Source organism: Caretta caretta, chromosome 6 (assembly GCF_965140235.1).
Source record: "Caretta caretta isolate rCarCar2 chromosome 6, rCarCar1.hap1, whole genome shotgun sequence".
NCBI classification, from domain to species: domain Eukaryota; kingdom Metazoa; phylum Chordata; order Testudines; family Cheloniidae; genus Caretta; species Caretta caretta.
In genome coordinates this window covers 39,128,149-39,144,589 of record NC_134211.1, presented here as the reverse complement: position 1 = coordinate 39,144,589, position 16,441 = coordinate 39,128,149, and the positions used below count along the sequence as shown (strand labels likewise).

General features: G+C 44.7%; 1 protein-coding gene and 1 long non-coding RNA gene across 4 annotated transcripts in view; one reads left to right on the top strand and one right to left on the bottom strand.

The window, feature by feature from the left end:
• The window catches only part of QSER1 (glutamine and serine rich 1), an 85,743-nt gene that overhangs the window by 34,558 nt on the left and 34,744 nt on the right, over nt 1–16,441 (top strand). For all 3 annotated transcript variants that reach the window (XM_048852926.2, XM_048852928.2, XM_075129447.1), the window contains one exon: nt 11,693–15,397. In XM_048852926.2, the coding sequence (XP_048708883.1) occupies nt 11,693–15,397 (3,705 nt within the window). The remainder of the gene's footprint in view (nt 1–11,692; nt 15,398–16,441) is intronic.
• The window catches only part of LOC142072514 (uncharacterized), a 28,068-nt gene continuing 22,312 nt past the window's right edge, over nt 10,686–16,441 (bottom strand). Inside the window, exon 2 of the long non-coding RNA XR_012668913.1 lies at nt 10,686–15,373. This is a non-coding gene — a long non-coding RNA (uncharacterized LOC142072514). The remainder of the gene's footprint in view (nt 15,374–16,441) is intronic.

Here is a 16,441-nt window from a genome sequence, read left to right as displayed (position 1 = left end):
CAAGAACAGATCCCCATTGAGGACTGTCCATAAGAAACACACTTCCTCCCTGAGCCGGTCCATTGTGATTGGAACCTAAGGAACAAGCTCTGATGCAACCCCCCAAGGTGCATAAAAAGAAAGATCCACCAGTTTTGTCCGTCACCTTGGTACCAAAACATAAGGATAGACTCTCACTAGTTCTGTCTATGAGTGCTGGTCTGGACCCATTGTTGGTACTGCTTCATCCACCTAAAGACCATCCGGTCACTGTAGATTCACCAGATCCATCAGACTTAACTGTGGGAACCTCTTGGATACTAGGATGTATTGAGATTTATGTAACACCAGAGATTATATTCCTCCCTTTTCCAGTCTTGACTTCTTTCCATCCTGGTCCTCTGGAGGAGGAGCCTGCATTACTGTCCCAGGAGCCGTCTCACCTCCAGCCATACGGCAGGAGTGCCCTGGTACCAACAGCGCCGTTGCTACTGATGGAGCAGTTCTTGGACTTGGATGAATCTGAGGATATGGCTGCACTGGTATCTCCGCAGAGGCAGTTGAACCCTGATAGACAGTTGAGTGGTTACGCTCACCATTCCCCGGTTATGACCCCGTCCCCTTCCAGGGACCGCTGGTACCAATTTCTTTGGGTCCCCCACAATCCATTGATTCTGCTTTCTGGCTTTATTGGGGTCCATAGGATCCTTGTGGCAAGCATCCAGGCCCCTCTCAAGAATTGTGCTTTTCCTTTCCCTCTCACCAGCCAGTTCTGTTGGTGTACAAGTAGGAAGAGGTGTAACCAGATCCGCAGGTACCGACGGGTCTGACGGGTGTCTCTTCATCATCCCCAGACAAAGTGATCACTCCTTCTTCACCTTCTCTGTTGGATGATCATTGCCGGGACCACTCTTATAGACCAGGATGTAGGCAGTCTGGTCTAGGAGTCAGCTCTAGAGGGCAGAGCAGATGCCCAGGTTGGGAAATGAAGCCAAGGGTCAGCACTAGAATCATTTGCCAATTACCAGAGCCAGGAGTCAAGCCAGAGTCAGAACCAGGAATTGAAACTGAGGGTCAGAGCCGAGGTCTGATACAAAATGCGAGAGCCAAGGATAAAGCCAGAATTGGGGTCAGAAGTCTGAGGCTGGGGTTGGAGCCAGGACTGGTAACTTATGATTGGAGGTGAGGTCTAGGGGCAAGAACTGGAGGAGAGGCAAGGATCAAGCACGGAGCAGCAGCATGGTGGGAACAGGGGCGAAGGCAGGGGTGAGGCAGGAGCCAGGAACAGAGCAGGAATCAGGAACAGGTTTGGGTACAGTCCTGGCTCCAACCCTGGACTCTGACCCCGATTCTGGTTTGATCCTTAGCTCTGGCATTTTGTATTAGACCTCAACTCTGACCCTCAGTTTCAATTCCTGGTACTGGCTTAAAGAGTGTGATTGGACCGATCAGTGGAACCAGAGAAATCTCCAGTCAGGGCTCCCATGGGTGGTGCCTTGGCTGAGGCTATAGTCCTACTAGCTTCTCAGCCTACTAAGTTTCAGCAGGCACTGGATGGAGGCCAGGGTGAAGCAGCAATCTGGGGACACCCAGGTCTGGGTTCAAGACCTGGGACATCACATCCAGGAGCTGTTGCAAAGAGTGACCAGTGATCTACAGATCCTGTTAGAGGAGATCCAGGACCCTCAACACCAATTCCTGGACATCTTGCAGCCTCAGGGACCGAGAAAGTTGCCTCTATCCATCAGTGAGGCCGTGCTAGAACTGGCTAGAGGAGTATGGCACACTCTAGCATCCTGTGTCCCTACATCGAAAAGGGCCAAGAGGCGGGTTTTTGTTCCTGCTAAATTCTTATTCTACCATCCTGTCCCCAACTTGCTGGTAGTACAGGCAGTTGCTGAAAGGGCTAGGTCCCACTATCAAAGGGCTATCTCAGCAGATAAAGGGTGTAAGAGACTGGACCTCTTGGGGAGGAAAGTCTTCTCCTCTGCAGGCCTGCAATTTCATGTCACTAACTACCAAGCATTGTTTTTGAAACAAGATTTTAACTTCTGTTCCAGGCTTGTGGACTTCGCAGACAAGATTTCCACAGAGGTTAGGGCCCAATTCCAGCATCCTTTAGATGAAGGGAAGTTAGTGGCAAAGATAGACCTCCAGCTGCAGTGGATACGGTGGACATGGCTTCCAGAAGTTTGGCCACTGGTTTAGTCGTAAGGAGGGGATTCCTGGCTACAATTGTCAGGGTTTCCTAGGGAGGTCCAAAATACTATCCAGGACCTTTGCATCCCAAACAACAGAAAGCTACCCCTATATTGCTCCAGAGGAGACATGGGTTGCGTCTCCCAAAATCATGCTCTGCTTACGTCTTGGACAAATGGCCTCATAAACTCCTTTCCTCCCATTCCCCTGCTTCCACAGGTCATAGGGAAGATACGTCACCACAGAGCCACCATCATTCTCTTAGCACCCCACTGGCCCAGACAGTTCTGGTTTACGGAACTTCTAAGAGTGTCTTCCCATCAACTTATCAGGATTCGGCCTTTAGACCCATAGACTTTAAGGACAGAAGGGACCATCATGATCATCTAGTCTGACCTCCTGCACATTGCAGGCCACAAAACCTCACCCACCCACTCCTGTAATAGATCCATAACCTCTGGCCAAGTTACTGAAGTCCTCAAATTCATGATTTAAAGACTTCAAGTTACAGAGAATCCACCATTTACACTAGTTTAAAGCTGCAAGTGACCCATGATCTCCTAACCCTATATTGGGGAAAGACCAAATATCCCAATCCAGGCTCATTCCACCACGGCCTGGTTTTTGGAGGGGGTTGGAAATAGAACACTCATGTACAGTCCCTGTTCAGGTGATCCTTAATCAGAATAGAAAAGAGTCTACTAGAATCTGTTATCAGGCCAAATTGAGATGCTTTTCATCCTGGGCACAGCTGCGCCAACATTACCCAGAAACTGTAAGCATTCCAGTTGTTCTTAGACTATTTCCTATTCTTGAAGACTTCAGTTTTCTCTATTAGTTCACTACGAGTACACCTTGCAGCAATTAGTACCTTACTTCTCTGGTGGGAGGATGCTCCACCTTTACTCACCCAGCTACAGTATGATTCATGAAAGACCTGATCAAGACCTTCCAACCAGTGCTTAAACCTATCCCTCAATAGGGCCTGTCCAAGTTCACTATGGTGACTTGTACCATGGCCCACTTGTCCATGAAGTTGGCATTCTTAGAAGCTATCACCTCAGCTAGGAGGGTCAGTGAGTTCGGAGCCATCATGGCAGACCCTCCTTATACAGTGCTTCTCAAAGAAAAGGTTTCTCTTCGACTATACCCCAAGTTTCTCCCCAAGATTGTTTGAGTTCCATATCAATCAAATGATACTTGCCTGTATTTTTCCTAAAATCCCATGCTTTCCCCTGAAGACAAGAGACTTTGCTCCCTTGATGTCTGCCATGCCCTGGCATTCTACCTGCAAAGAACCAAACCCAATAGGAAATCTCCGAGGATCTTTATTGCTATAGCAGAGAGGTCGCATGGGCAGGCCATATCCCCCCAGAGGATTTCTAAGTGGGTCTCTGGATGCATCTTAAAGTGCTACAAGTTAGCAAACATTCCTCCCCCTGAGGATATCACAGCTCACTCCACACAAGGCCAGGCTTCTTCCACAGCATCTGTCAGATGTTCTGCTGCAGCACATCTGTGGAGTGGCCCCCTGGAATTCAGTTCACCCGTTAGCGATGCATTGTGCCCTAGTTTATGCCTTGGCTGCGGATGCAGCATGGGTATTGGCAGTAGTGTAAGCATCTTTGCTACCAGCTTCCTCACCTCCCTCCAGTCTGGTCTCCCTGCTTGCCCATCGTCCACATGTGGAATTCACATAGGGAGCATCACTTAAAGAGGAAGTGGAGGTCACTTGCTGTAACTGGAGGTTCTTCAAGATGTGTGAACCTTACACGCATTCCCCGACTCGCCCTCCATCTTCTCTGCTTCGGATCCGGTTGAATTTGTGGTAAGAAGAGGAACTGGAGAAGGATTGACTCGAACTGCTTCTTGTACCCTTGGTCGGGACCGTGAGGAACGCGACTGAGCTTGTGCGGGCAAACGGACGCTGCTTTGAAGAATTTCCAGACTCAGGAGCATGGCATGTATGCGTATCCAAGTATGGAATATGCATAGGGGCCACACATCTCGAAGAACCTCCAGTTACAGTAAGTAGCCTCCACTTTCACAATACACTAAGTTGTGGGTTTGTTTTTTTTAAGAGTATCTCCTAAATTTGAGTCCTAAATCCATGTTTAGGCAACTAAGTGGTTTGATTTTCAAAAGTGCTGAGCATGTGACAGCTTTGTCTGAAGCCAGTCTGACCTTTTTCTTGCTTTCACAGGTCAAAACTGAATAGCTATTCAGGCAGGTTCACATATCATGAGTAGGGTATAGAGCTAGCCACATCAGCAAAGGCAACCTGAACTAATAAGGTTGCTGCTACTGCCTTCTGCTTTTAAGAAACAGCAGCTTTGCTGAGGTGGTGCTGGTGTGGCTGGCTTGGCATGTCTCCAATGATGTAAGAGCTGTAGGAATGGCTTGAATCTGTCAAAAGGAAGAAATAAAGACAGATCCATTAGGGACCTTTATACATCTACAATTGAAACAGAAATAAATGAGTTCCTTTCTTAAATTATTGTTATTGGCTATTATTGTGCCCTTATCCTCATTTTATAGAAGGTGAGGACCAGTTTAAAAAAAAAAAAAAAGTCCAGCTGCATTTAATGTTGTTTTAAATGCTAGTGTTTATGCATCAAAATAATATTTATTTATACTACTTCAGACAGGAAGAACTCATAGTTACCGCCCTGTCTGACAGATGAAAAAAAGTTGGCATATTCTAGTAATTCAGCTTCTTCGAGTGCTTGCTCATGTCGATTCCAGGTAGATGTGTGCGTACTGCATGCACAGTCGTCAGAAGGTTTTTCCCCAGCGGTACCCGTCAGGTTGGCTGTGGAGCCCCCTGGAGTCACGCCTTCATGGCGGTGTATATAGGTCCCTACCGATCCGACACTTCCTCAGTTCCTTCTTATCGCCAGTGATGGTCGTTGGAGCTGCGTGTCTCTCTTGCCTCGGCGAGTGTTTCCCCTAGTGATCAGGCTTTTGAATATCCTGTAAATAGTTTTAGTTAGTGCTTGTCTTTAGTAGTTAATTAGTTAGATAGAAGTGGGGGGTTCCCCCTCAACCAAATTCCCTCACCTCTTGGGGTTTGGGGCATGCTGAACTTGCTGTGCCCAACTTGCCACAAGCCCATGCCAACGGGTGACCCCCATGATCCCTGCCTAAAGTGTCTGGGGGAGGCACATGAAACAGAACACTGCAAGATCTGCAAAGGGTTCCACCTGAGAACAAAGAAAGAAAGGGACTTCAGGCTCAAACAACTCCTTATGGAGGCAGCCCTCTATCCCCAGCCAGCTCCAGGCTAGCTGGACCTGGCACTGAGCATTTCCGTGCAGAGTGCTCCAGGCTCCGTTAGAGTCCTTCCTTGGTGCAGTTTCTCTAAGTATAGAGAGCGTTGGGACTGTCACTCCCCAGTGCCAAAGCCCACGGTGGCAACACAGCACCTCACACTCACTGGTGCCGCATAAATGGCCCAAGAAGATGGATAGAGGGTGCTCGCTCACAGTGAGAGCAGCCAGGTCTGCCAGCGATGTGTGTCCAGCGCAGGGGCACCCGGCGCTGGTCGTGGAGGAACCGGCACCGTTGACTTCGGGCCCACAAAGGGATCCGTTGGGTCCGGTGCCGTTAGATTTTCCTGCTAGAGAGTGTCAGGTGGAGAAGAAGGAGCTCCCTTCCACCCTGGACACATTTGAGGCTGCCAGGGACTTAATCGACATGACAGCACCGCAGTCCCCTGGCAGGCAAGATAGACCTCCAGCACCGCAAGGCGCTACGCCGTCTAGTGGCAAGCCTGCAATGATGAGGCACCGCTCGCCTTCCCCATGGCACTGTTCTCTGGCACTGTCCTGCTTGGCCCTTCTGTGGTGTCCTCACTCAGGGTCCCTGGCGCAGACCTCTTTACAGGCCTCACTGGATGCAGCAGACTCTGCCACACGAATCATGTCCTCCACCATAGCTATGAGGAGGAGCTTATGGCTCTAGGTGTCGGGCCTTCCCACAGAGGTCCAACAAACAATTCAAGACTTGCCCTTTGACAGTATGGGGCTGTTTTCTGAGCAGACAGATTCCAAGCTCCATAGCCTAAAGGATTCATGGGAAACGTTGAAATTGCTGGGTCTGCATACCCCTGCCACCCAGCGGAAACACTTTAAGCCCCAACCACTTCCCCAGCCTAGGCAGGACTTTTCCAGGAAGTGGGGCAGGAATGGTAGGCGTAAGCCTCCCCATCTACTGCGCGGCCAAGGCTCAGCGAGGCAGTCATCAGGCTCTAAGCAAGCCTTTTGATGGCGCGCCTCGGGGCGATGCACCATTCCACTCACTGGATCCTTCACCCTGTTTTCTGAATCGTCTGTCCCACTTCTGTCATGCTTGGACCCAGATAACCTGAAATCGCTGGGTCCTTTGCACCATAGAAGTGGGATATTTTCTCCAATTCTGCTCCTCCCCTCCCTCCCATGTCCCTTCCCCGTCCCTCTTCAGGGACTCTTCTCACAAGCAACTCCTCATGCAGGAGGTTCCTGAGGAGCTAAAGGGCAAGGGATTTTACTCCCAAAATTTCCTATTCCCCAAAGCCAAAGGGGGTCTCAGACCCATCATTGACCTGCAAGGCCTCAACAGGTTCATGAAGAAGTTGAGGTTCTGCCTGGTCTCTTTGACTGCCATCATCCTGTCCCTGGATCCAAGAGACTGATACGCCATCCTCGACCTACAGGACTCGTACTTCCATGTATCAATAGTTCCAGCCCACAAATGCTTTCTCAGGTTTGTAGTGAACCATAACCATTACCAGTTTACAGTCCTCCCCTTTGGCCTGTCAGCAGCCTCTCGAGTTTTTACCAAGTGCACGGCAGTCATAGCTGCCTTCCTGAGAAGAAGGCAGGTGCAGGTCTTCCTGTACCTTGATGACTGGCTGGTCAGGGGCTGTTCCAGGGCGCAGGTGGAGCAACGCATCGACAAGCTGGGTCTCCTCCTGAACGTACACAAATCAACTCTATCCCCTACTCATAGTGTAGAGTTCATTGGGGCAGTGTTGGATTTGGGTCAGGCCGGAGGCTTCCTGCCAGAGATTTGTTTTCAGACAGTGCAAGACGTCATAGAAGGCTTCAAGCAATACCCCACCACCACAGCGAGGAATTGTTTAAAGCTCCTTGGACATACGGCAGCTTGTACATACGTGGTACAATAAGCAAGGCTGAGGCTCAGACCTCTCCAGGCCTGGCTGGCATCAACTTATCGGCCAGGGCGCAACAGCCTGGACAAGGTGGTCGACACTCCCACTGCCAGTTCTTTGGTCTCTCCAGTGGTGGCTTAACCCACAGGCGGTATGCGCAGGGGTCTCCTTTGCCAAACCACAGCCCTTTCTGTCCCTGGTCACAGCTGTGTCAGCGTTGGGGTGGGGAGCTCATCTGGGAGAGCTCAGGACCCAGGGACTTTGGTCACAAGTCAAGCTCTCTCACTTCTCGTCAATGTCAAGGAGTTGAGAGCAGTCCGCCTGGCATGCCAGACCTTACAGGCCCACTTGCGAGGGAAATGTGTGGCGGTGATGATGGATAACACAACCACAATGTTTTATATAAACAAGCAGGGCGGAGCTCGCTCCTCTCCCCTATGTTAGGAAGCCCTCACACTGTGGGACTTCTGCATAGCCTACTCAATTCACCTGGAAACATCCTATCTCCTGGGTTCTCAGAATGAGCTGGCGGACTATCTCAGAAGAGCCTTCCACAACCACAAGTGGTCCATTCACCCAGACATGGTGAATAGCATTTTCGAAAGGTGGTGAGTTCCCCAGATCGACCTGTTCACTACAAAAAGCAATAGTCGGTGCCTGCAGTTCTGTTCCTTCCAGAATCACAACCTGAGCTCATGGACGTGTTCCTCCTCGCTTAGACAGACCACCTGCAGTACACATTCCTGCCTTTCCCGCTCGTCCACAAGATTCTGCTGAAGACCTAGGGAGGAAGAGGGTCATATACTGATAGCACCAGCCTAGCCTCACCAGCACTGGTATACCATGCTTCTGGAGCTATCAGTGGATACCCCAATCTCATTGCCCTTGCTTCCAGACCTGATCACTCAAGACCACGACCGTCTCCAGAATTCCAGCCTCGAGTCTCTCCACTTTACAGCTTGGACACTTCCTGGTTAAACCAAGTAGAACTAATGTGCTCTGATCCCATTAGGGAGGTTCTCCTTGGCAGTAGGAAACCCTCCACCAGGCAGTAGGAAACCCTACTTGGCCAAGTGGAAGAGATTCTTGATCTGGTGTTTTGCAGGGCCGTACCCTTCCATTGCAGACACCGATACCTCTCATCTTAGACTATCTGTTGCACTTAAAGAAGCAGGGCCCGTCAGTATCATCAATAAGGGTTGATCTAGCAGCCATTTCGGCATTCTACCCAGGAGTGGCTGGCCAATCAGTCTTCTCCAACCTGATGGTCGGTCGGTTTCTTAAAGGTCTTGACAGATGATACCTGCAAGTTAGGCAGCCAGTCCCGGTTTGGGACTTTAATCTGGTTCTTTCAAGACTAATGGGCTCCCCTTCAAGCCCCTACTGACTTGTTCATTATTCTATCTGTCATGGAAGGTGGCATTCCTGGTCACAATAACATTAACTAGGAGAGTGTCCGAGCTTAAAGCCTTAACTTCCAACCCTCCTTACACCATATTTTATAAGGACAAGGTGCAGCTTAGGCCTCACCCAGCCTTTCTTCCAAAGGTTGTCTCTCCGTTTCATGCCAGTCAGGACATTTTTCTCCCAGTCTTTTACCCTAAGCCACACACTAGCAGTTGGGAGCAAAGACTCCACTCCTTGGACATTCGGTGAGCATTGGCCTTTTATATTGAGCACCCAAAGCCGTTTCATAAGTTGATTCAGTTGTTCGTTGCAGTAGCTGACAGGATGAAGGGCCTCCCAGTGTCTTCTCAAAGAATTTCGTCATGGATCTCGTCTTGTATCCGGGAATGTTATGATTTGGCAAAGATACCTGCCCCAGCACTACTGGCACATTCTACAAGGGCTCAGGCCTCTTTGGCGGCATTCCTGGCCCAGGTCCTGATCCAGGAGATCTGCAGGGCAGCGACATGGTCGTCGATCCACATTTTCACCTCTTATTATGCCATTACCTAGCATGCCAGGGACGATGCAGCATTCAGCAGAGCAGTGCATCAATCAGCAATTCCATGAACTCCGACCCTTCCTCCTAGGAAATGCTTGGGAGTCACCTACTTGGAATCGACATGAGCAAGCACTCGAAGAAGAAAAACGGTTACTTACCTTCTCGTAACTATTGTTTTTCGAGATGTGCTGCTATTGTCCATTCCAAGACCCACCTGCCTCCCCTCTGTCGGAGTATCCAGCAAGAAGGAACTGAAAGGCAGTGGGTCGGCAGAGACCTATATACACCGCCAGGAAGGCTTGACTCCAGGGGGCTCCACAGCCGACCCGACGGGGACCACTAGGGGATAAACCTTCTGATGACTGTGCACGCGGCACATGTACTTGGAATGGACATGAGCAACACATCCCAAAGAAGAAGGTAGGTAACCATGTTTTTTTTAGACAGTAGTCCTTCTGTCTCTGTGGCAATAAGTATTTCCATTTGGGAGAATCTGATTGGTGTTTAAATGCTACTTAACATTTCTATTTACTGCATCCATATAGATATATGTACAAATAGTATATAGCATATTTATTTGTACAGCTTGCAAATTTTAAACTGATGCTAAAATGCTTCTGTTTTTATTATAAGGGTTTAATTTCTGTTGAACTGAAAGGCCATCCAAATGCCCTCCTGAGCTGCCTCAGCTGATGCTGTCTAAACAGTTTTGAGATTAAGCTGTAATGGTGCCCTGCTGCAACTAAAAAACTTGAAACAGCTGAAATATTTTAAATTATTTTAAATGGAATTTATTTGCTGAGGTAATTTTTGTGTCAAAACTGAAATCCTTCTTAGTGAGGATTTTACTTATTCTCAGATAGTAGTTCAAAGCTAAAAGGCTGGTTTTTTCCCTTAGCCACTGAACTGAAAGTTGAACTATATGAATCACTGCCCTATGCCCAGTCTGGTTCCCATGAAAGTCAGTAGGAGCACTACATTTAACTTTCAATAGGAGCAGGGTAGGGCTCCAGGGATTAATTGACCAATTGCCTGTATTTTTAAATGTAAGATTATATAAATCTATTTAAGGACTTTCATTATTAGGATAGTCTTGTGGATATGGATTGGAAGTGAGGAATAGAACCAAGGTTCTCTAGCTTTTTCATAGATTCCTGTAAGACTTTGGGCAAATCACTTAACTATTCAATGCTTCTCTTCACCATCTCTAAAATAGGGATCATAATAATTTCTTACTCCAGGACACTGTGAATCTTAATATCCACTATTGGTAAAGCTCTTTGAGCTCCTGTGATGGGAAGTGCTATAGAAATGCAAAAAATCATTAAATAATATGATTATATCTAGACTTACATCTAATAAGATAATATAAATAATTCTGATATTATAATTCAAGTAATACAGAAATTATATTCCATTGATAAATATTTTTTTTAATCAGCTAAGGATGGTGCAGCAAAGCAAGGCTGCAAGTAGTGAATGTCAGACCTTTTGACCTGATACTCATATTGTGGATGTCATGGATGCTTTTATTCTATTTTATACATACAGATGTAATCTAAATGCATTTCTTTCCCACCCCCTCAGAGCAAAGCCTCCTTTTAAAAGTACACATGCAGCAAAATAAATGCAGTTTCTCAGAAAATAAGTTGTAAAAACTGTTGACAAAACTCCCATTCAATGAATGTTTTGATATAGATTTATAAAATTGCATCTTTTAGGAGTGCAATGTAAATTTTATTCACAGTAACAGACATTTTGTTCCTTGTAGCCCAGGTATTCGTGAGTGACCACCACTTAATGAGATCTGTACATTACTGTACTTAAAGAAGTGTTCTATAGCTTTCTTAAGCAGTTGTGTTCAGTTGTCTAATGATTATACGAGGTGTGTTAGGGTGGGAGTGAAGGAGTAAGAAAAGTGCTACTGCTTTGATTTATGTTTTTTAACTCCTATGATGTATTTAAATGTATATTAAGAGTTGTGGATGTGTGGAGTTTCATATAGATTAAAATCAAAACAACTAAATAGATAAAAATAAATATAAAGATGTCTGAGGTTTCAAACAGGGCTCTCTTTTTGTGGCACATTTTGCACCAATTGTACATAATTTCAGTTTGTGCTTTTTCTTCGCAATTAACTGCAGTGTGGAGTTCATTATACCTGCAAAAATGGAGGCCCAGTTTGAAAAATAGACACAGAAAATGTGTCCTTATATATTCATAGGTGTGCAAGTAAACATTTTGTGATGTATTTTTGCTTAAATCTAAGAGTAACACTACTTCTTTCCGTCACAGCAGTGTTGAGTCTGAAGTTACACTTGTAAAGGGCTTTGAGATTGTAGAATAAAATGGAAGTACAAAATATTATTACTTATAAAGTTTTCTTACACTTTTTTTTTGCCCCCCCTCCCCAGGTATGCATTCCTCAGCAGCAACAGAACTATTTGTTACTGGAGCATTGCCAACCTCTGGAACATTTCCACCAACATCTGCTTTATCAGCTTATCAGCATCCCAACTCTTTCAGCAGTAGAAACTTTGCTACTACTCCATCTCTCACACTTCAAGATGCAACATTCAGTGCTACATCAAATGGTCTTTTAACTGCTCATGACCCTTTATTGCAAATCAAGACATCACAAGGCACAGTTCCAACTGCTTTGACATTTGAACGCCTAGGCAGCTCTGTTTTAAGTACCAGCATACCACCTCAGTCATCAACGTACCGTTCTGCTCAAGAGTCTGCACCCCATCTCTTGCAACCTCAGTTTAGTTTGTTGCCTTCAACACTTGGAGGAGCTCAGCAGGCTTCTCAGGCATATAGCACATCTCTCTTTTCTGGTTCCACTGCCTCCATTGATAGAGCACTTCAGCGAGAATGTAGTGTTATTAAACACCATCAGCGGCCTTCAAGTACACAGTCTGTTCAGGCACAACTGACTGGTTCACAGCATTCCCTACACAGTTATTTATCAAATACCAGTGGAGTTAATTTTCAGGATACATCCAGGCAGTCAGCACTGTCCTGCAGTCCAGTTGGAGATGCTACTCAGGTGAGCAATGGAGGATCACAACAGAAGACCTCTCAAGTCTCAGTGGAACTTGCTCAGTCTTATACATCTTCAATTCCGTCACCTGGTTTCCCATCTACTTCTACAGTAAAAGCAAAAAACTGTTCTACAAAGCAGCTATCAAGGTCAACAAAGACCCCCAAACCTCAAAATGTAGCCTCTCCTGTGCAGACACAAAGCTATTCCAAAACTGCACAAAACCAGAGTTCTGTAATAGCAGGTCAAGCACAAATCTATTCTACAGCACAGCTACCAAGTCTGTTGTCAGTCAGCCAATCCCAAAACTATGTTTCCACACAGTCACAGAATATGCCATCTGTCAGTCATTCACAAGTTTTCTCATCTAGCAAGGTTGAGAAGCTGCCCTCATTATATAAAACGCTGACTTTTTCTGGGCAATCGCAAGCTATAACTTCTGATAGTCAGACAACACTAAGTTACTCTGCAGATCAACAGGTATTAACTTCAGTTCCAAATGAGAACTACTCTGGTCAAACAAGGGATCTTTCTTCAGTTAGCCAATCTCAGAGTTATTCTTCTAATCACTCTCAGGGTTTATCTCCCGTTAACCAATCACAGGTTAATTATTCATCTCAATCACAAGTTTTGTCAGCTGTTAGTCCTTCAGAAAGTTATACTTCAGGGCAATCTTTAACATTAACTTCACCTTCTCTTCCATTTTCTTCCTCATCTCGTGTTCAAAATTTGTCAGCCTCAAGCCCAAACCAGAACTATATTTCTCTACATTCTTCTCAGAATTCTCAGACCCAAGAATCATCTTCTCCACAGTCTCAAAAGTTTTTGACAGCTGTTCAGTCTCCTACTTTTGCATCCCCAGCTCATTCACAAACACTGCAGAACAATAGACCTTCCTCAGATACAAAAATATATGTTAAAAGGAAATCTGACTCTAACTTGTATGCTTCATCAAAACAGGAAGATGAATTGTCAGTGCAAGATTTACAGGCATTGCAACAGCAAGCTTCTCTTGAATCCTCTACCCAAAGGCTAACTGATAGTGAAATTAATGCTCAGGATGCTGCCTATAGGGTCTCAAAGGCAGATGACAGATATTCTCAAAGTGTAATCAGAAGTAATTCTCGTCTTGAAGATCAAGTTGTTGGGCTTACTCTCCAAGGGTCAAAAAAAGATGAGAGGATGGTTGGTTCTGTGGCACAGCTTACTCAACAGATTGGCCATATCACTAATGTAATAAGCCATGATATTAAAAAGGCAGCTAATTTAATGCAGACAACACAAATAAGTGTAAATGCTAAAGAACTAAACCAGCAGCATTCTCTTATGCATAAGGTACATGAAACTAAGGCCCAAGAACAGCAGGGCCAAGTCATTAGCACATCATCACAGATTCAAGCTCATGCTTTGAGGCATGGCAATCAACTATGTTTGCCTAATGCACAGGTACTTCTGGAATCTGCCTGTGACTTACAAATTCTTCAGCAGTCAATACTGCAGTCAGGCTTAGGACAAGCAAAGGCATCTCCACATGTGCGACGAATACAGAGTCCTCAGCAGGTAGCACATCAGTTCCTTCAAATGGATAATCACATTATTCAAAGTAATGGGCGTCATTCTCAGCAACAGCTTCATCCTCAAAATGCAGAAGTTATTAAAATGGAAATTTCTGAGTCCTCAAAACCACTACAGCAACATATGACATCAAAAGACCATTTTACTCAACCAAATCAACATGAATCAAAGAATCAGTTTGTTTCTCTTGGTTCGATATGTTTTCCAGAGTCTATGCTTCTCAGTGATGATAGGAATATATTGTCTAATGTGGATGACATCTTAGCAGCAACAGCAGCAGCATGTGGGGTCACACCATCAGAATTTGCCAAATCCACATCTAATGAAGAAGAAATCCAATCTGTTGAAAATGGTGATGATTCCAAATCTCAGTTCCAGTCAATAGATGTACGACACATATCTCCTAGTTTCAGCTCCTCACCCACTGTAGTTGGAAAACCACATAGCATAAATAATATTTCTCTAAATGGAAGCCAAGTTACTATAAACCTTACAACAGTGTCTACAATACAATCAAAACATATGATCCTTGATCAACATATGGAGACTTCTGATCAAAACGTATCAGCTAGAATGACTTCTCCAGCCCTTGGACCTAGTCAGGAGGAGCAAGAACAAGGTTCTGGCAAAGTTAAGAAACAGTCTAGCATTAGTCATGAATCTGAAGAAGACAATGATGTTCCCATTGATGGTACACTGAATGCTAGAGACTCAGAATTTGTTTCAAGTGGTCGGAGTCTAAGTGAAGAGAGCATTACATCAGATAATGATTTTAATATGGGTTGTGATGATGGCATTGTAGTAGTTAACAAGATTAAAAGTCCATTGCAAGCAATATCTGTGCTACAACCAGGAGATGTAAGTGGTAGCAAAACTGAAGAAGAGAACCAAGATTTAAGTCAAGGGAACCTTCAAAAGAAAAAAAGTAAAGCAAAAAGCCAAATAAAAAATGCTACAGAAGATGACAGTGCAAGCCAGAAACAATTGAAACGAAGTGGACAGTGCAAACGTCAGAATATTAGAGGAACTGACATATGTTTGCCTTATTCTTCTCCTGTTTCTGAAAGTTATGATATTTATCAGCATCAAGAAAGAATGAGGCAAAAAATTAAAGAAGTGGAAGAAAAGCAACCAGAAGTCAAAACAGGGTTCCTTGCGTCTTTTTTAGACTTTCTAAAATCTGGGCCCAGACAACAGTTCTCAGCACCTGCTGTACGAATGCCTAACAGGACGAGGCGGCCAGTTACCCAGATAGTCCGTGCCCCGGGTCCCCAGCCACCTTCAAAGCCACAGCCAGCAGCAGCTCCTTTGCCTGTTGAGGGTGGCTGTGAAAGTCCAACCAAAAAAGTTGATGATGAACTTAAGAAAAATTTGGAAACATTGCCTTCGTTTTCTTCTGATGAAGATGATTCTGTAGGGGGTAACCATGATCTTCAGAAGAGCATCTCTACAGCATTATCAGCTTTGGATGATACTGCCGACAAAAAGAACAAATCAGGTAAAATAGTTGTTTACTTTCAAAGACATAATTCTGTAGATTTTGCATATACTTTAATTTTTAATGTTAGATATCTTTAGTTTTAGATAAACCATATCTTTCAAAAGACCTTTGTTAGGTCACACTAAAATTTAGGAGTAATATTCAAATTATTGAACTGAGATTTAACTAAATTAGTGTTTTCCACAATAGTGGAAGTTATGTGGCTAAATCCTTGCACTTTGTTTTGAAAATATATCCTTAAATATTTCTTTTTCAGTTTAAAAGATGATTTTGTCATGGAATGGAGAAACTTTTATTTTAGTAAACAGATGTCAACTCTATTATTTTCTAACTCAAAATGGTAGATAAGGTTTTGTCTGTAAAATCAACAGTCTAGTACCAAATGTTCCATCACATGGACAGTAAAGATTGTAAAAATGCAACAGTGTCTTTAAAGAAATTTCATCATGATGATATAATTGAGTTACTTCCAGAAAAGATTGTTTTTTCCTTGGTGGAACTGTGTGTGTTCTTTCAGCGATGATTGAATTACATAAAACAAAAAGTAATCTTAAAAACATTTCTTTTTACACTGGCAAGCTGAGGATGTGTTTTATTGGTACTTTCTCAATAGGGGGAGTCCAGACTTTGTACTATTAAGCACAAAGTAGATAACTTTAGAGAAATGGAACTTATGAAGGTAAATGTCCTACCTAGTGCAACTTGCGTGGTACTGATGGCACTATTTATATTTTATATATGGTTCCTCTGCTAAATATTAATGTGTCTATTCTATACATTAGAGAGTTCTTGTCAAGAATCATATATTTTAACTACTGGTGCTTCCTCTGGAAGTATTTTCAGCAAACTATGGTTTTTTTCGTATCTACATTTTAAAATAGTTTTATGTTTTTGTGACAAAGTTGATAAGTAGGAGGCGAAAACCATGGTAACTTGGATTTGACAAGTGCTGGACCAGCCCTGCAGACTGTGATGCTGCTAATGTTTTGGCAAAGACAGTGACTGCAGCCACTATATGCCGGTCTTTGAGACTAAATTTCT